This window comes from Anabrus simplex, chromosome 1 (genome assembly GCF_040414725.1).
Source record: "Anabrus simplex isolate iqAnaSimp1 chromosome 1, ASM4041472v1, whole genome shotgun sequence".
Taxonomy (NCBI): Eukaryota; Metazoa; Arthropoda; class Insecta; order Orthoptera; family Tettigoniidae; genus Anabrus; species Anabrus simplex.
This window is the reverse complement of record NC_090265.1, coordinates 1,246,453,715-1,246,475,393: the sequence shown is the minus strand read 5'-3', so window position 1 is coordinate 1,246,475,393 and position 21,679 is coordinate 1,246,453,715. Positions and strand designations below refer to the sequence as shown.

Here is a 21,679-nt window from a genome sequence, read left to right as displayed (position 1 = left end):
CTGATGATGTCAAAGAATCATTTATTCAGATCTTGATGACATCATGTCTGTGGTGGTGATGGTGATTTTTGTTTTAAGAGAAAGTACAACTAGGTAATCATCCTCTCTGAACAAATTAAGTGGAAAAGAAATTTAAAAAATTATTTATTCAATGAAGAAATTTTGAAACGAAGTAAAAAATAAAACAAAAAACTATTGTATTAAGCCGAAAAGGTCACTAAGAATCAAAAGGGAACATGGGTTTCCCAAGGAACAGAACACTTGAAATTGACATACCATTGATGAATCTATTAAAGAAACTATTTAAAATAGTTTTATGTTGGGTCCACCTTGTCGATACACTTTTAATGATATGATGAAAGGAATGGATATTTTTCCTGAAACATGTATGATAAAATAAATTTCACTATTTTAAATAGTTTCTTTAATAGATTCAGACAAGTCAATACAGGATCAAATAAATACCTATTATGGTTAAGCTTATCAACAGTGATTAATCCTCTGTCGCACATAAAATGGATGACGAGATCAGCAGTAGTTGTGTCATCGGCTAATATATGTTTGAGTGTGTCCTGCAGGCCAAGGCTCCATCTTAGGCCAGAGAGATTGGCACACTCTGTGAGGATGTAGGCCACAGTGAAGTCAGCACCACAAGAACACACTGGGGGATCTTTCCTCTTTACTATATAAGAGTGCGTAGATCTTCCATGACCAATCCTCAGCCTGCACAATACTATGGCCTCTCTCCGTGAAGGTCGGAAAGGGGACCGCAACATGGTAGTTGTCTTCCTAATTGCTCTCAGCTTGTTGGGAGTTCAGATAGCTAGCCACTTCAATTCTCAGGACGCCAAACATGGTTCGACATAACTGAGAACAAATATCTTTAGCAGGTACATTCATAGGTCTTGCAGGTAAAAGTACCGCTTCCTTTGCATTTTTATCCGCAACTTAATTTCCTGCAATCCCAACGTGGCTTGGAAGCCACATGAAAGTGATTCTGGTGCCAGCATCACTTAACCTGTTAGAAGGTCATGAATCTGCTGCACCAGTGGGTGTTGCAAGAAACAGGTTTCAATATATTGCAGAGAACTTAACAAGTTGCTACACATAAGAAAATGATTTCTTTCATCACTCAGTGCAAATCGCAGAGCTTCTAAGATGGCGTAAAGCTCCACAGTATACACACTACATATACTAGGAAGCGAGATCTTCATGCTTCTATCATTGTTCACGAAAGAGCAACCCACATTTTCTCCGATCTTAGAACCATCTGTGAAGATATGTCTCGCGGCTAGATACTGGTGAACAAAGTCCTGGAAATATCTCCGACAAATGGAGGAATCCATTTTCACCTTGTATCGATGGAGTAGATCTACTTGTGATACAAATTCTTATAATTTTGTTAATTACCACCTATTCAATACATAAAAACGTAGTACAAACTTAACAATAAAAACGCAGTACAAACTTACATTTATTTATTTATTATTATTATTTACATATTTTACGCCCACATTGGAGCACTGAAATCAATACATTTGATTTAATTTCTTCTTCTTCTTCTCCCAGAACTTTTTCATCCTCTCCGACCTGGAAGCCCTTTGTGTGTCCGATATAGTATATTGTTTCCGTTCAACTGCTTTTAGTTTGAGACTTATGCTTTTGTTCTTCAAAATCCTCTTCTCTTTTCTGTCTTTGATTTGTTGCCGAGTTATACCCAATTCTTCCAAATCGTCCTGAACTTCTTTGAACCAATTATTATTGATTTTATTCTTCAAAAAGTAATCGAATAGTTGTTTCAATATCCTGGTGTCTGCTAATCTTGATATGTGACAGAAAAAGGAAATTCTTCTTTTACGCATTGTAGATATTATTGATTCACATTCACGATAGACAATGTTGTTAGGCAACAATCTCCACTGTCCATCAACTTGGTGTTTTTTATTAATAATTGTTCTAAGAATTCTTCTCTCAGTTTTCTGTAATTTGTCTGTTGTAGATTTTACATTTAATTTGAATAAAGTTTCACTAGCATAGGTTGCCTCTGGTTTAACTATGGAATTATAGTGTTTCAGCTTAGCGTTTATCGAAAGAGATTTTTTTTTATAGGTTGGCCAGGTAAGTCTTTGTGCTTGTTTAAATTTAGTTGTTCTGTGTTCTATTGCTTCTTTTTCATTTGTGTTCCATGTTATTATTTCCCCAAGATATTTGAATTTCTGAACAATTTTAATCTCTTTATTACTGTTCAGCTGAATAACTGGTAAATCAACTTTAAAAGTTGGCATCATTTCTGTTTTTTCAAATGAAATTTGTAATCCCATTTTTTTAGCTATAATTTCTAGTTGTTCAATTTGAAATTTAGCCTCTTCTATTGTATTTGCAAGTAATGCTAAATCGTCCGCAAAAGCAAGGCAGTTGAGTTTAATATTTCTACCGATCTTGATAGTTGGTTGGCATTTCTTGTTCCATTCACGCATAACCTTCTCCAATGCACAATTAAATAACAATGGTGAAAGTCCGTCTCCTTGTCGAAGTCCAGTTCTTATAGTGAATGATTCTGATAATTCACCTCTAAATTTAACTTTTGCCTTCGTATTTTTAAAAGTCATATTAATGAGGTTAACAAGTTTTTGATGTAAGCCAAATTCTTTAAGGCTTTTTAATAATGAGTCACGATGAATACTGTCGTATGCTTTTTTAAAATCTACAAACGTGATGACCAGACCCTTACTTCGAACTCTTTGGTGCTTCATTATCCATTTTAAACTAATGATTTGATCTGGACAGCTTCTACCTGGTCGAAATCCTCCCTGATATTCTCCAAGTTCTTGGTCGAGTTGTTCTTGGATTCTTGTGTATATAATCTTGGATAAAATCTTGTATGTAATATCAAGTAAGGATATCCCCCGATAATTATTTGGATCGGAGCGATCACCTTTCTTGTGCAGCGGGTGGATTATCGCTGTATTCCATTCCTCAGGAAGCTTCTCCGTGTTCCAAATATCAATGATGTATTTATGTAGGTTTTGAATAGTCTGATCATTAGCATTCTTCCATATTTCTGCTACTATTTGATTCTCTCCTGCTGCTTTGTAGTTTTTAAGTGCATTAATTGCCGTTTTCACTTCATTGTAAACTGGTGGTATAATCTTTTGTAATGGAGTTTTATTTTTTAGGTTAGGATCAAATTCTAAATGTTCCACAGGATCCTCACAATTAAGTAACTCTTTAAAGTATTCTGCAAGAATGTTAGCATTATCCTGATTATTGTGTGCCATTTTACCATTTTTATTTCTTAACATAAGTGTGGGAGGGGTAAATTTAGATTGATATTGCTTGAATGTTTTGTAATAGTCTCTTGTTTTATGCTGATTGAATGTTTCTTCTATAGTGCTAAGCATTTCCTTTTGATAATTCCTTTTAATTGTCCTAATTTCTTTAGCTGTTTGTCTTATGGCATTAATTAGTTCTTCTCGAGATTTTTCCGTTTTCCTCTGTTGATCATTTATCCATGCCTTGTGTCTTGCTTGAATTGCTTTGTCACATTCCTCGTTCCACCACGCATGTTTCTTTCTCCTTTTGATTGGGGCAATTTCTTCAGCTATGGTTTTAAGTTTGTTGATCATTGTCTCTAATTTGTCATTTAAAGGTGTTTTGGATCTCTCTAAATATATTTTATTATTTATTAAGTAACTGGGATCATAATAAATCTTAATAAATATGTAAGTTTGTACTACGTTTTTATTGTATTGAATAGGTGATAAAAACATAGTACAAACTTACATTTATTAATAAATCTTAATAAATATGCAAGTTTGTACTACGTTTTTATTGTATTGAATAGGTGGTAATTAACAAAATTATAAGAATTTGTATCACAAGTAGATCTTCAATACGGACAAAGAAGATGAAATTTATAACCTGCAAGGAGTAGATCTAGCCGTATATCTTATCGCAGAACTAACCACGGAGGTATCTCGCTAAACGTCCACTCAAGACAACAACTTATTTCTATATTTAACTCATGACACAAGCTGTCAATTTGAATCCCGACCGTCCATGTAGCATTCGACCAGTCTTGGTACCTCTGATGCTATTGGGTACTAAATGTAGCGGCATTTCAAGAATTTTGGCAGTGTACGTGAGGAGTAACTGCTGCCTCCTTATTCATAAAGATGGAACTCCCACTTCAGCAAATAGGCTGGGAATGGGGCTAGTACGGAAAGCTCCTGTTGCCAGCCTACCTCCAGTATGGTGAACAAGTCTAAAAGGCTCAGCGTAGCTCTTGATACTGAACTGTAAGCCGCACTACCACAGTCCATTCGGGAGAGGACAGTTGCCTTGTAGAAACATAGCAGCACCACACGGTCAGCCTCCCATGAAGTGCCGCTGAGAAATTTAAGACTGAGCTCGATAGCTGCAGTCGCATAAGTGCGGCCAGTATCCAGTATTCGAGAGATTGTGTGTTCGAACCCCACTTTCGGCAGCCCTGAAGATGGTTTTTTTCACATTTAGGTACACATTGCTCCTAAACTATTACCTAGAGATATGAAAGTTTGCACACTCATGTATGACTGTACTGCGATACTAAAACTATAGAATTTTTAATGTTGCTTCTAAGTTGTGTTTTTTATAAACCTTTTTCTGTTGCTAAAAGTTACAATATCTTAAAATTAAATTTTAATTTATAACTGAAGACATAAATATTAATCAAATGTTAAAATTCCAAAGTTTCAAGACTTTCATGCATCTATGAATGTGTGGTGATAATTTGGAAGCAGTGGTACCAATACTTCAGTAGTAATGTGTACCAACATGACATGTTTCAATAAGACCTTGAAAAATTTCTCATATTAAAAAAATTCCTTACAAGAAACTAGAAGTCTAAATACTATAAATTGCAATTCATTAGAATCAGAAGAGCTTTGACTTGACATGGTAAAATTGGTGCATTTCTATCTTTCATGTTATAATACAAATTGTGAGAAATGTTATGGTAAGTTTCAGCATTATTTCAGTGGGTGCTCACGTACTTAATGATGGCATACTGCATAGATATTTGAACTTGACACCAAAACCTCAGTGACCCTTTATTCTCTAAGAACTATATGGTACCCTATTTTTAACCTCAGCTATACAATTTTTGGAATATGTGGCATTCATGGGACTCCAGCATGCCAAAGCCCTTCATTGTACCATATGTATATATCTTGTTTGATGTAATGTTGGCAACAGCATAGACATTTGAATGGGACTCCAACAAGTCAAAGCCCTATAATAATTGTACCATATGTATATATCTTAACATTAGTATTAGAATAAGGCATTCTTGTTTAATTAGTTTTTAGTAATGTTTTATGATGTACAATCGCTATTAAGCAGGTTCACCAACATCTGATGATGAGCTATTTACAGGCCAAAACCAGTACCGTTTTAATGTAAATAATTATAAACCTTTTGTAAAATAAAGTATTGATTAGGTGGAAAACTCATCCTTCATACTTGTGTGCTTAAATTATCAATACGGACAATGAAGCTGATAGATTACAATATGAGTTCTTGTCAATGACTTTGACTTTTCATTGCATTATATGTACTAATGTTCTGTGCAAAAGACTCTGGCATGATCCACACTTTCACAACCTTCTTAGCAAAGGAGATGGAGGACTCCGGAGCAGCCGTGCACTTGAACTTCCTCTGGGCATCTAGATAAGATAACTTATCCAGCATTTTTATCTCCTGGATCTTTTTCTCCTGTTTAAACATAATAAACAAGATAAAATAATCTTACTTGATGATTTTAATGCCAGAGTGGGCAAGGACAACATTGTATGGAATAGTGTCATTAGTGAGGATGGAATTGGCAGTGAAAACCAAAATGGCATTCGACTCCTCTCAAAATGTGCTGAACATGATTTAACAATGACTAACACCATTTTTCACCAAAAGAATCGCTTGAAAACTTCATGGCAGCATCTTAGATTGAAGCACTGGCATCTCATTGATTATGTAATTGTCTGCAAGAAAGATCTATGTGACGTTTTTATCACTAAAACAACGACAGGAGCGGATGACTGTTGCACAGATCTCCAACTTATCAGGTCAGTTATGAATTTGTCACTATCTGCTCAGAGGAGAAAACAACAGAAGAGGTGTAAACATGCTTTTGATACCATGAAATTTGGAATTTCAGAATTTCAGAATATACCTCACAATATAGAGAAATGCTTCATCAGACACAGTCAGAGGAGCATAATTAGGATGTAAGACAACACTGGGAGAGTCTAAAGACCACTATTCGGGATGCTTACAAAGAAATTATGGGGTATAAAATCAAGAAACATCAGGATTGGTTTGATAAAAATGGGGAAGAGATCTCAGAGAAGAGGAAAGCCTTGCATGCATGGCATAGACATGAACTGCCTCGCAAAGAAAGAAGCCTTTTTTCTTGCCAAAGTAAATGTCCAAAGAAGAACACGTGTGCTCAAGATTGCATGATGGACAAAAAGTCGCAATATCTAGCAGAAAAAGATTCACAACAATTCTTCCAATCCACAAAAGCAGTTTATGGTAGAAATCCACTCTGGTACAGTGATAGGAGTACACTTCTAAAAGATCAGTGCTCCATCATGAATGGACAGAAAGAGCATTTTGATCGTCTCCTGAATCAGGAATCATTTGTTGATGAACAGGTGTATGACCTAATAGTACAAACACCCAAAGAAGAACTTGGCTCCCCACCAACACTCGATGAAGTTAAGCATGCTGTTAATCAAGCAGGGCAACACAAGACCAGCTCCTGATGGTATACCTGCAGAAGCTCTCATAGAATATGGTGAGGAACTCATAAAACACATATATGAACTGATTGTTAAAATTTGGAGCACTGATGAAATGCCTCCTGATTTCAGAGATGGTCTTATAGTTCCAATATTTAAGAAAGATGATTGAACAGACTGTAATAACTATTGGGGAGTATCATTACTGTCTTTCTTAGGCTTATTGCTGAAATTTTGGCATATCATACACTACCGTTAGTGGAGGAAATACTACCAGAGAGCCAGTGTGGCTTCAGGCCTTCTAAAGGAACCACAGATATGATATTCACAGCTCATCAGCTTCAGAAAAAGTGCAGAGAACAGAATAGACCTCTTTATATTGCCTTCATTGATCTCACTAAGGCATTCACTCTGTAAACTGTGATGCTCTGTAGAAGATTTGTATTTCCATCTTAAAACTATTCTACACTGATATGATGGCAGATGTCACCATCACCACTTGGAGAGCCATTTCATATCAATCCCAGTGTTAAGCAAAGCTGTGTGATTGTCTCCACTTTGTTCTCATTATATATGGCCGCTGTCATGTGACTACAGAGATGAGGACGTTCTTCCTCCAGGAATACAGATACAAAACTGTTTAATTTGAAACGTCTAAGGCAAGGACTCATACACTTTCTGTAGCGTTAGTCCTCATTTCACTATTCATTCTTCTCCATGTATTACAACACTCACAAGGAAACATCGGCAATGGGTAAATCGCCGATCGTGATGAAACTTGGAAAACACATTGAGGTACACGTAAAAATGATGTCGGCATCAATTTTGGGTGCCAACATTCATTAGGGCGTTAACTACGGGGCCTAAAAGTTGTGACATTTCAAATTCAGCGCGATCAGCGATGAATACCTGCTGGCCAATGCTAAGCTGGCACACTGCGTATCCGGAGACACGCCTCTGCACCTCCTCCCCTCCCTGCTCCAATTGGTTTGCACCGCACGTTCCCCTTCTCCCCGCGCTTGCCATCCGCTTAGCTGTCGAAGAGAACCGGTGCTACACTTTGCGTACTCTATCAGCCTTCCTCATATCTCTCCTTTGTAATTTCCACGTTGTATTAGTCAGTTTACGTTTTCTGAAATGTTTATGAAAACGTTTGCACCGGGCGAGTTGGCCTTGCGGTTAGAGGCGCCTGGCTGTGAGCTTGCATCCGGGGGATAGTGGGTTCGAATCCCACTGTCGGCAGCTCTGAAGATGGTTTTGCGTGGTTTCCCATTTTCACACCAGGCAAATGCTGGGGTTGTACCTTAATTAAGGCCACGGCCGCTTCCTTCCAATTCCTAGGCCTTTCCTATCCCATCGTCGCCATAAGACCTATCTGTGTCCGTGCGACGTAAAGCAATTATTATTGATAATCTTGACCATGATGGTCGGGATTGGATCCGTATTGACTTAGTAACAGTAAATATGTTGGAAGATAGTCTGCCTAGTCAATACTATTCATTTATTTACCTTTCACCTTAACATCTAGTACATGTTTTGAGAATATTGTGCATTCTCTTCCTCAGCTAGTGGATTAAAATTCAATATACAATAAGACCTGACTAAAATACGGGGCCCCCATTAAAAATTCAAAACAATGAGTATGACAATGTGACACTTAAAAATTTTGGATAGTACAAACATAGAATTAAAATCCCATTTTGTCAAGTACAAATTAAAAACACAATATAGTAATGTCTAATTAAATACAACGTCTTGTGATGATATGAATTCACAGTGTCCTTGAAGTTGCCTTGCGTAGTTCAAAATGTTGAGTTAGGAGGAATGAATGAAATTGCATTAAAACTTGAAGTCTTGCCGATATCCACCGTTAATGGGTGTTAAAATGATGTCTATTTAAATTAAAATATTGGACACAGCGTCGTATAATGATGTGAATTTACGGTGTCCTAGGAATTATAATACTATCTTGCGTAGTTCAATTGGATTTGTACAAGAATAAATTAAGTTGCGTTAAAACTTGGAGTCCTGCCATTATCTTCGGTTGATAGATGTATTATGCAGCCAGGTTGAAAATAGGTTAAAATGGTCTATAAAAAGAAAATGAAATAAAAATTAACAAAAGGCTCCAACATGAACAAATGAGAATACAACGGGGTAAAAATATTAAACCTTACCAGTGTGATGATGTAAATATTACGTGTGGCATGCATGTGTTAGATAGATGTTGAGGCACCTGATGTTGTATGGCAACCGGTTACGGAATTACATTGGGTTGCGTGGTGGATGGAAGGAGGGGTGGAAGGAACCGCCCCTGATACTACAGTCATACTTCCCCTCTTACACGCTTGATATCATTTGGCCTCTTACCAGGGTATTGGGTTACCAATTTAAACAACTGATTGTCTTCTGCAATGTGTTCATTTAGGCTGTTCTCATTATCAAATTTTTGCAATTTGTATATTTCTAATTTCTCTAGGGCATTCATTTGTTTGCCTTTGCTTAATGAATGTAATAAAGTCATATCACGTTCAATATTTGTGAAATGATGGTTACTTTCATGCATGTGTTCACACATTGCAGAGTATCTAGAATGTTTTTGTGCATTGACATGCTCTTTATACCGTACCACCACACTTCTACCTGACTGTCCGACATATTTTTTTCCGCAATCTTGGCACGACAGTTTGTATACTCCTGATTTACTGAACCTACTGTTGGTGTTTATGCTATTCGAATTGAACAATAAATTATTATTATTATTATTATTATTATTATTATTATTATTATTATTATTATTATTATTATTAATATTATCTGTCCTAAAGGATACATGGATATTGTGTTTTCTAAATAGTTTAACCAAACTGTATGATTGTTTATTAATGTAAGTGAATGTAGCGAATTTCTTTTTTTCTTCCTTATTTACAAGTAGAGTGTTAGGTCTATTCACGACCTTACTCTTTATCCTATGGACATAGCTTTTGGGGTAACCGTTTCTTTTGGCAATATCTTGTATAATGTTTATCTCTTTATTAAAATCATTTCTGTTTAATGGTATTCTTACTGCTCTATTGATGAAGCTGTAAAATGCCGCTTTCTTATGTTCTCCTGGGTGGTTCGAGTCTTTCCTAATAACAACATCTGTGTGTGTAGGTTTTCTAAATACTTGGTAAATCAGGTTTTTATTGTCTCTAGTTAATGTTATGTCTAAGTAGTTTAGACTTTTATTATCTTCCGACTCGATTGTAAACATTATATGTTTATCAAGGTTGTTTAATTGGTCTAACAGTTCGTTTGGCTTGAGTTCTTGTTCGTTAATGATAGCGAACGCGTCATCAACAAACCTTAACCATAAGTCTAATCCTTTTATTTTACCGACTACTTTATTAGATTCCATATGGTCCATAAATATATCTGCAAGGATACCAGACGCTGGTGATCCCATGGCCAACCCATTAACTTGTTTGTACACGTTGTTGTTGAAAGTAAAAAAGTTGTTTTCTAATATAAACTTTAATAAGTTGATGAATTCATCAATTTCTACTTTACTCAACGAATTATGTGTGTTTAAGTTGTTCTTAACAATGTTGATAGTCTCCGTGATCGGAATATCCTAATACATATCTTTCACATCAAAGCTATGGATAGTATTATATTGTGATAAAATTAAATTTTTTGTCCTATCACAAAAATCTATGGTATTGCGGAGACTTGTATCTACATTAAATCTGTAATGTTTCTTTAAAAACGTGTGTACAAATTTGGCCGTTTTATATGTAGGACTGTTTCTGAATAATACATATATCAACCGAAGATAATGGCAGGACTCCAAGTTTTAACGCAACTTCATTTATTCTTGTACAAATCCAATTGAACTACGCAAGATAGTATTATAATTCCTAGGACACCGTAAATTCACATCATTATACGATGCTGTGTCCAATATTTTAATTTAAATAGACATCATTTTAACACCCATTAACGGTGGATATCGGCAAGACTTCAAGTTTTAATGCAATTTCATTCATTCCTCCTAACTCAACATTTTGAACTACGCAAGGCAACTTCAAGGACACTGTGAATTCATATCATCACAAGACGTTGTATTTAATTAGACATTACTATATTGTGTTTTTAATTTGTACTTGACAAAATGGGATTTTAATTCTATGTTTGTACTATTCTTTCCCGTTGTTTTCTCCTGCGGCAACTGACCCGCCAGAAAACAGCGATACTGCCATACATTAAAAACACTACAGACAGGATCGGCAAGATACTGGACAAATACAACATAAAAACTATCTATAAACCTCACCGTAAGCTAGCCCGTTATCTACCACCAGTAAAAGACACAATAGAATTACAGGCCCCTGGAGTGTATCACATTGAATGTAGCTGCGGAGCTTGTTATGTAGGTAGACAAAACGTCTGATCTCCACCCGCCTAAAAGAACATATCCGTCACACCAAGAACCAAAACACAGATATTTCAGCAGTAGCCAAGCATTCCTACGAAACTAGGCACGGAATATAATTTGACAAGACCAAGATCCTAGCAGCTATCCCTTGGAATCTGGAAAGGAAAATCCGCGAGGCTATCGAAATCAAGAAACATCCGAACAACATAAATTTAGAAGAAGGATACAAAATCAGTAATTCTTGGATGCCTATCATTCATAGTTTAAGACATACAGACCACAACATAAACACACGGGCCGCAACCCCATTACATAACAGCGCAGGCAAGCCCCCACTACCTGGCTGTGACATACTTTCCAGAAGTCTCGCGAGACAGCCAGGGCTTACGTCAGCCAGAAAGGCTAGGATATAAAAGGCCAAGATCAAGGCCACTCTAGTAGTGTAATTTCTGCCTGGGAGACTGATTACCTCGGATCGAGTAGGGGTATTTAAGTCGGCTTGACAAAGAATACTGCAATGTATTCGAAACGTCGGCAAACTGTACGTGATATGCGTACAAGTACAACACGGTTCAACCCGGAAATTAAATTAAAAGAAGCTTCACTTCTAAGATTACACCAGCATGATCAGATAGAGAAGGATTAATAACTCTTACTTGAAAACACTGTGGGCTAAAATCAGTGAAGACATTATCTAAGCAGGACTGAACACTTGTTGGTCCATTGACAGTATGATATAATCTCTAACATTTAAAAAGATTACAAACCATGCAACTTTCTCTATAAGAAAATCTATGATCTACATTAAGGTCCCCACAGATGATTACTTTTATTTTAGGCATAGACTTTAATAGTTTTTCAAGTAATGCTTCCATATTTTCAAGAAAGATTTTTATACTGCTGGAAGGGGAACAGTAAATGGCTATCAGGAGTACGTTACATTCAGCAAGTAACAGAAAACTGAGACACACAAATAACTTCATATACCAAGTCACAGTATACAAATACAGTAAAACCTGTCTTAACGGACACCTCTCACCGGCGGACACCCCTCATAGGCGGACGATTTTCTAGGTCCGTAATTAAATGCCATGTTGTGTATGAGTAATTTACCTCTCTTATACGGACACCCTTTATTACGGACACAGACACACCATAGCCACAAGAAACTCCAATTAAACCTCTCCTAATGGACGCTTTCTTTTTCAAAAAATTCTGTATTTGTGTCCTGTACAGTATGTTTTCGCTTACTTTTTGCACAGCCAGTACTTCCAAGAATCACAGACACCGTAACTTTTGATCCTGGCTGTACACATTCTTGGAAGGCAACACTAAGCTACGCTATCACTTCTGGAAGTTGTGTGATCTGACTTGCTCGACAGCCCTGGAATTCGTACCTTCACTGTCAGGTTACTTTTCATTGACTCGTGGGCTTTTGATGTGTTCAATTTTACGTTAGTAAGTGTGTGTAAACATGGCTCTGAGGAAGTTTTTAACTTTAAAAGAAAAGGTAGGCATAATAGACTATCATAAACGTGAGAAGTGTGGTGTGCGTGAACTGTCCGAAGTGTTCAAGATTGGAAAGACACAGGCAGCTGGAATTGTGAAAAAGCAAGAGGAACTAGTGAAAGAATGGCATTTAAATGGCAACGAACAGCGCATTAAACTGTTTCAAAGTGGTAGTGGAGCTCTCATTGACAAGGCAATGCTAGAGTGGTTCGCTAAAATAAGAAGTCAGAATGTCCCTGTGTTAGGACCAATGATACAAGCAAAAGCGTTAGAATTCGTGACAGAATTAGGTATTGGAGATTTCAAAGCCTCGAATGGCTGGCTAGAAAGATTCAGAAAGCGACATGGTATCAACTTCAGAGTGATTTGCGGAGAATCATCCAGTGTTAATATGGAGATTGTTGACAACTGGCAAGAAAAAATACCTTCAATCATAGACGGGTATGCTCCGGAAAATATTTTGAATGCCGATGAAACTGGATTATTTTTCCGTGCTTTACCCGACAGAACTTTGTGTTTCAAAGGAAATCGTTGTACTGGTGGAAAAGTTGCGAAAGAACGCCTTACGGTCTTGTTATGTGCAAGTATGAGTGGAGAACGGGAGGAGCCTCTTGTGATAGGAAAAGCTGCAAAACCAAGGTGTTTTAAAAATATGGACGTTACGAAATTTGGCATTGAATGGAAAGCGAATAGGAAAGCATGGATGACCAGAGAAATAATGACAGAGTGGCTATGACAATTGGACAGAAAAATGATACGCCAGGAGCGAAAAGTGTTATTATTCCTCGATAATGCAGCATTGCATCCGGATACAATTAAGTTGCAAAATGTGAAGATCGTCTTTCTCCCACCAAATGTTTCTCAGAATTTCAAGGTTATGTACAGACAGTTAGTGATGAAGCACATAGTATCAGAGCTTAACGGGAATGAAGTAACCCTACAAACACTGACAAAGGGGCTGAATGTTCTCCAAGCAATTTCATGAATAAGCAATGCATGGAAAAACGTCACGGCCTCAACAATTCGTAACTGCTTTCTGAAAGCTGGGTTTCCCGCTAGTGGTGGACATCCCGAAATAGAATCGGATACCCTTCCTGAGAGCATGGAAACAACACAAGAGTTGATTAATGCAGCAGGTTACAGTGTACAAGTGAACACCTATATCGAAATTGATTCAGATATTCCAACAGAGTGTGAGAGTGGAGACACGAAAACGATTCTTCAGTCAATCCAAGGGAAGTGGGACAAAAATGAAGATTCTGATGAAAGCGGGAGTGAAGGTGATGCTAATGATGACTTTGAAGAAAATACGGAAATGAATGTGCTGCCAATAACCTCATACAGTGAGGCTCTCGGCATTGTTAAGCGACTGAAAGAATTTTATTATAAACAAAACGATGAAAAAGGTGTAAATTTGACCCAGGATTTAATTGCACATAGTGAAAACATCATTGCTAAACCGAAATGGACAAAACAAACGAACATTAATGATTTTTTCAAGTGCTAATGTTTTACTGTACTGTGCTAGATATTGCTACATCTACATACTGATTTGAAGTTTCAAAAACTCATACGTTCTTCTTAATTTTAACATGGTGAACGGTAATAGTGTACAGTGTACTCAATAGAGGTTTCCATAGAAGTGTTTTTGTCTCTTTAATACAGTGCATCGCAGCTGCAGCAGCCCATCTACAACTTTCTCATGTGAGTACAGTGCAGTATATTGTACAATACTGTATACAGTACACAGTTAAAGGTACATTTGTGAGAATTGTTAACACATACAATACATGGGTTATTGTGTTCCAACTTATGTTTAATGGTACCGGTTTCATAACCTCTCGCGGGCGGACACCCCTTCATAACGGACATTTTTTCGGTCCCGAAGGTGTCCGTTATAGGGAGGTTTTACTGTACAACACACCCTCCAGCCTGATTGGTTCGACAAAATGTGTCAGCTAGTATAAAATCATTAAGGTGAATAAATTCTACCTCACTCTTATCTCTCTTATCTCTTATCCAGCCAATGATCATTAATGTAGTTATAGAGTTTTATTTCTTAAACTACAGATATTTAGTTCTTTCACTGTGTTTAAATTTGTTTCCCCTGTTTGATTTAATGTGTGGGTTTAGTGGTCATTTGCCTCCTGAACAACTTTATCTGTGGAATTTAACCTTAGCATATGATTCCTCACAGTTAATTTTGTTTAAGTTAATAGTAGTAGTGGTAGGATACCTTTTCATCATCATCGCCATTACCGTCATGTCTTTTCTTTTTAATCTCATATTATCAGTGTAAGATAAGAAGTCAGTGATGACCGTAAGATGAAGACATTTGATATGCATCTGTGTTTGTTATGCTCTCCTCTAAACTTGTGATGTCATCCAGATCTTCAGATCTTTCATGAGAGGTGTAATTTCTGTTTACCATTGGTTCATTTCTGCGGATGTAATGGACATCAGTATTCCAGGGAAAGAGTCGGCAAACATTCATATCATATTCTTCTTATTTCTGTCTCATTGTTAAAAATCAACTCTTCATATTTTTTTAGAGATTCTCCTTGTAAGACAATATATGATTTTCTGTTGCAGAGTACGAGTTGTCTTCAAGTGGTTGATGCGTGGGTTTAGTGGTCATCTGCCTCCTGAACAACTTCTTTATCTGTGGGATTTAATCTTAGCATATGATTCCTTAGAAATCATTCCAGTTTTGGCAGTGGCCATCCTTAGTTTTCGAAAAGAGAATTTACTTCATGTTGACACTCTGCAAAATGTTGAGGTAAATATAGCTCCATTCATTGAGATATGCAGGAAATACAGTTGACTCTCAATAATTTGACACCCGTTAACTTGAATCTCTCGATAATTTGAAGTGTTTCCCTTGTCCCTTGAAAAATACTCGATAAATTGAAAAAAATGAATGTTATTTGATCCCCTTGTTAATTTGAAGTTGTAGGAATGGCATCTTGCTCGCCAACATTCTATAATTTGAAGTCGGGCTTCCCTACTCTCTATAATTTGAAGTCGGTGATTACAGTATATATTGTTATCGTGCACAGACCTGTCGTTTGTTTACATCAATAATGACATGTATGAGTGAGTTCGCAGTCTTGGGTCTTCTTTCAAATGTTAACGTGTGTTACAGTATGTTAACATTTGATTTGTGTAATTTTTAAGTATCAAAATGAGTTCAAGAAAGAACGAGTGTCCTTCCATAAGCGAAAAAAAAAAGCGTGTGATTCAAGCTGTGGAGGATGGACAGTTAGAAAACATGTAGCCAAACAGTTTGGTATTTTACCATTGACATTGTCAACGATTTTGAAAAATAAAAATCGCGTCACCGAAAGTGCCTTAAGTGCGAGTAAAAAAAGGGCACGTTAGGGTGAATTTCCCCGTCTTGAAGAGTGCTCACTTAAGCGGATTCGTCAGTGAAGAGGACAAAACATTCCCCTGGGCAGTTTCATGTTGAAGGAAAAAGCCAAGTCATTTGCGCAGTCTCTCAAAGTGTCCTTCCATAAGTGAAAAAAAAGCATGTGATTCAAGATGTGGAGGATGGACAATTAAAAATCATGTAGCCAAACAGTTCGGTATTTTACCATTGACATTGTCAATGATTTTGAAAAATAAAGATAGCGTCACCGAAAGTGCCTTAAGTGCGAGTAAAAAAAGGTCACGTCAGGGTGAATTTCCCCGTCTTGAAGAGTGCTCGCTTAAGCGGATTCGTCAGTGTAGAGGACAAAACGTTCCTCTGGGGGGTTTCATGTTGAAGGAAAAAGCCAAGTCATTTGCGCAGTCTCTCAGGATTAAAGGATTTGCAGCAAGTGAGGGGTGGCTTTCAAATTTCAAAAACCGACATGCCATCACATATAAAAAGATCTGTAGAGAGAGCGCCAGCGTGGATAATTCTATTTGTTCTGAATGGATTGACGAACTAAATGAACTTTTGAATGGCTATGACCCAAGGAACATATTCAACACAGACGAAACCGGGCCTTTTTATAAATGTCTTCCTGATCACACCCTGATGTTCAAAGACGAGAAGTGTCATGGAGGGAAACTGAGCAAGGAAAGAATAACTGTCCTTCTAACATGTAACATGGATGGATTTCAAAAGTTGAAACCACTCATTATTGGGAAATCTGCGAAACCACTCTGCTTCAAAGGAATAAAATCGCTGCCCACAGTTTATCGGTCAAACAAAAAATCATGGATGATGACAGAATTGTTTAATGAATGGCTGACCTCGATTAACAGTGACATGAAAAAGGAAAAATGCAAAATCTTACTGTTTTTGGACCACGGCACCGTGCATAATAACCCACCCCCATTAGACCATATAAAATTGTTTTTTTTTGTTTTTTTTGTTTTGTTTTTTTTTTGTTTTTTTTTTTGTGCTGGATAGCATCGAAAAAGCTGAGAAGGCAAACATAACAGTTTTGACTGCTATAATCATGATTGATAAGGTCTGGAAAAATGTCAACCCTACCACCCTTTATAACTGCTTCAAAAAGTGCAGGTTTAAGCAAACTGAAAATGTGGAACAGTCATCAGAGCTGCCAAAATTTATGAATTTTGACTCAGGATGGGGACTTCTACCTAACTGTGGAGAGTTAACGTTTGAGGATTATGTTAAAGTTGACGATGACATCGGTGTCCATGGTGCCCTAACCGATGCTGAACTGTTGGATTTAACCTCCCTGGATGAGGACGAGGAAGAAAACGAAGAAGAACAACCGCCAGACCAGTCACATTGAGCGAGGCAAGGACATCTCTTACTACCCTACGCTCCTACGCCCTCAGAACGGACAAAAGTGACGATTTCTTCTCAGCTCTCACAACTATCAAAAATTCATTGGACAATGATAGATGGAAATCGCTGACTCAAAAGAAAATTATGGACTTTTTTCAAAATGAACATTTCTGTATGAACATTCAAATGAACATTTCTGTATGAACATTTCATAATTGCACAAATGTTGTGAAAGAAATGAGTAAGTATAAGTGAAACTCTTGTTTATTTGAATTTTTCCCTCCCTCCCTCTTGGTTATTTGAACTCTCGGTAAATTGAATCTTTTCTCTGGTCCCTTGAGTTTCAAATTATCGAGAGTCAACTGTACTTGTAGGTGGATCAATCCCCACATAAAATTGAAAGACTGAAAACAGAGAATACCAGAGATTAAATTTGATAAAATGTAAATTGAAAGCAAAAAATAAATAAATAAATAAATAAATAAATAAATAAATAAATAAATAAATAAATAAATAAATAAATTATACTAAAACATTCAAAAGTCATATCAGACTTTTTCCTTCTGTTCATTCCTGCATATGCCACTAACCATATATTTTATAATGCATGACTATTTATAGTTATGTGCAGATGTTATCATAATCAGTATCATTATTTAAAGTGGTGAAATTAAATTGCCTAGTTAAGAACAGCATGGATTGAAACACAAGATGGATGAGGAGTAGTGGCAAGGTCATGTAAAATGGAGAAGAACCATATTTGCCTCATCCTGACTGCATCTGTGATTCAGTGACATGATGATGTGTCTTGTAATGAATTATATCCCCCTGCACCCCTGTCATCATTATCGCTTGTCCAGCCGGAAGTTTGTCCACTAATCAGTTGTGAAGTAGACATGACTTTGAATCATACCTGTGCCCCCATCAGTCTCTACTGTTCACCCAGTGAAACTCAACACGTAAATATGATGTACTCTACCAGTAAATGTAAATTTCTCCGCTTCTACTTGATGTATGTGTACCAATAATTGACCTTCTCTTCACCTACATTTGGCATATTGTAGCTGCTATGTAGCTAGATGAAATCGTCCAAGGCAATGTCAGGTCATTGTGGGAATAGGGAGCAACAGAGAAAAGAGACAAGGACAAACTTGAAAACACAAAAGGACAAGGAAAATTGCCACATGTTCATACATTCCCATCTTTGAATATATAGATTCTCTCTTCTTTAATCCCAGTTCTACATCTTTCTCAGCCCCCCAGCTAGTTCATTTCTGCTTCCCAGCTTCATCAGGAGGGCAGGCATCAACCCTCATTGAGCAGTATCTTGACAGAACTTCACTGTTTCATCTTAGTGGAAAAATGTCACTTTCGAGATTGGGTTACATGATAGAATTGATAAGCAACTAGCAGCTCCATGACAAACACAAAGACTATCATCATCATCATTATCATCCTGACCAAAGTCAGTTTATGCGTACAGCTTCATCCATTGAGTTAATTCCTAACTTAGCCTTTATCTCCTCATTCCAAGTATGCTCTTGTCATTGTTCACACCTGTTTGTACCAGCAATCATTCTCGCTACTTTCATGTTTGTTGCTTCTAACTTATGAATAAGATATCTTGAGTCCACCCAGCTTTTGCTCCCGTAAAGCAAAGTTGGTCTGGAGATAGGCCAATGTAAATATAGTTTTGTCTGGGAGCTGACTTCCTTCTTACAGAACACTGTTGATCACAACTGCGAGCGCACTGCATTAGCTTTACTACACCTTGATTCAATTTCACTTACTATATTACCATCCTGGGAGAACAGACAACCTAAATACTTAATATTATCCACCCGTTCCAGCTTTGTATCACCAATCTGACATTCAGTTCCGTTGAATTTATTACCTACTGACATCAATTTAGTCTTCAAGAGGCTAATTTTCATACCATATTCATTGCACCTATTTTCAAGTTCCAAGATATTAGACTGCAGGTTTTTGGCACAATCTACCATTAAGACTAAGTCCTCAACATAAGCCAGACTGCTTACTACATTTCCACCTAAATGAATCCCTCCCTGCCACTTAATACCTTTCAGCAGATGATCCATGTAAACTACAAACAACAAAGGTGAAAGATTACAGCCTTGTCTAACCCCTGTAAGTACCCTGAACCAAGAACTCATTCTACCATCAATTCTCACTGCAGCCCAATCGTCAACATAAATGCCTTTGATCGATTTTAATAATCTAACCCTTAATTCCATAGTCCCCCAGTATGGCGAGCATCTTTTCCCTCCGTACCCTGTCATATGCTTTCTCTAGATCTACAAAACATAAACACAAGTGTCTATTCCTCTTGTAACATTTTTCAATTACCTGGCGCATACTGAAAGTCTGATCCTGACAGCCCCTCTGTGGTCTGAAACCACACTGGTTTTCATCCAACTTCCTCTCAACCACTGATCGCACCCTCCCTTCCAAGATGCTGAATACTTTGCCTGGTATACTAATCAATGAGATACCTCGATGGTTGTTGCAGTCCTTCCTGTTCCCTTGCTTATAGATAGGTGCAATTACTGCTCTTGTCCAATCTGAAGGTACATTACCAACACTCCATGCTAATCTTACTACTCTCTGAAGCCATTTCATCCCTGCCTTCCCACTATACTTCACCATTTCAGGTCTAATTTCATCTTTTCCTGCTGCTTTATGACAATGGAGTTTATTTACCATCCTTTCCACTTCCTCAAGCATAATTTCACCAGCATCATTTTCTTCCTCCCCATGAGCTTGGTTGTTCGCGGCACCACCAGGAAGATTTCCTTTTACGTTGGGAAGATTTCCAAAATATGGTTGAAAAGAATCATAAATTTACAGACATTTCTAATGACAAGGAGTTAATACATTTAGGCAAAAAGGGAAAATTTATGAATGTTTTGGAAAGTTTAGAAATTTATCTTGCACAAAAAATGTCTTTGAATCAAGTTTAAATGAAAGAAGTACAGAAGAGAACCCATTGTATAAACTAGGGTTTGATCATTTAAGGAAGAAAAAAAATGAAAAAGGAGAAAAACTTGAAGATCTTCATTTATTTAGGTATTCTCATTCAATTCAACAAAATATTAAATTTTACGTAATGATCATTTTCATAATATTTCATTAGTTTCTTTATTCAGTGATATGGTGAATTAGGATACAATACTTCTTTAAATTGTAAGAAAAAAAACAAAAGATAGTGTTATATTCCTTGAACTGACATCACTGATGAAGGGAATGGTTGATTTTCCTGAAACTTGTACGATAAAATAAATAATTTTATGTCATTATAAGGTGTACTGACAAGGTGGACTCAACATAAAACTATTTTAAATAGTTTTTTTAATAGATTCAGACAGGTCAATACAGGATCTAATAATATACCTATTAAGTTTATCAACAATGAGGACATTTTATGTCATGTATCCCTGGGTACAGTGAAAACTATATTGACCCTTTCTAAAGATGAGAGGAAAGTATTAAAAGATTTGAAAAATACAAGAGAAAATGTGAAAACCCTTTCTGCTGGGGCTTATGAAATAACAACAGTGGACTGAAAGGTGCGAAAAACACCAAACAATAAATATGAAAACATTTGTATGGGAGCACATAAAAGTACCCAGGTATTATTGCAGATCACATTCTAAAACAAATATTAGTAGATGAATTTTATTTCAGACCAGTGGGTTATTAAACATTATTTTCTGGTCACACTCTTAGACAATGAACTGGAGGTTACAGTCAACCATGTGTGACTGATGAATGACTTTGACCGCCATTTTGAATCCAACAAATCTTCGACCAGTTCAAGTGATCGAGTCAGAAATTGAAGGTATGAGTTTCAACATTTACACCACCTCTGAGCTCTTAAAGATGTGAATGCCAGTTCTCTTTTGAACAGATTTTAATTTTGTCTTTGTTAGTAAGGAATCTCACGACTTTATGCTACCACACGACAAATATGCACCATGCTAGTCAACTTCACATTATATTATTCTCCTAATCCAGATATAGGCTATCACGTGACCAATATTCACTACCCTTCACAGTACCACTCAACACAAAATAAATGTCTAACTTCTGAATGCAGTGTGAAATACAAGCACAAACAGGTTCACTGTGTTATTCAGCAATCTCGCTGCTAACCAACAAGCAAAACTGAACATTCCTGAGGCTAACGGCTTGGTCCCCGAA

The 21,679-nt window shown here is 36.9% G+C and overlaps 1 protein-coding gene across 1 annotated transcript in view; it reads left to right on the top strand.

The window, feature by feature from the left end:
* The window catches only part of LOC136858244 (TBC1 domain family member 19), a 278,312-nt gene that overhangs the window by 248,758 nt on the left and 7,875 nt on the right, over positions 1–21,679 (top strand). Inside the window, exon 12 of the mRNA XM_067137644.2 lies at positions 15,301–15,487. Within this exon, the coding sequence (XP_066993745.1) occupies positions 15,301–15,487 (187 nt within the window). The remainder of the gene's footprint in view (positions 1–15,300; positions 15,488–21,679) is intronic.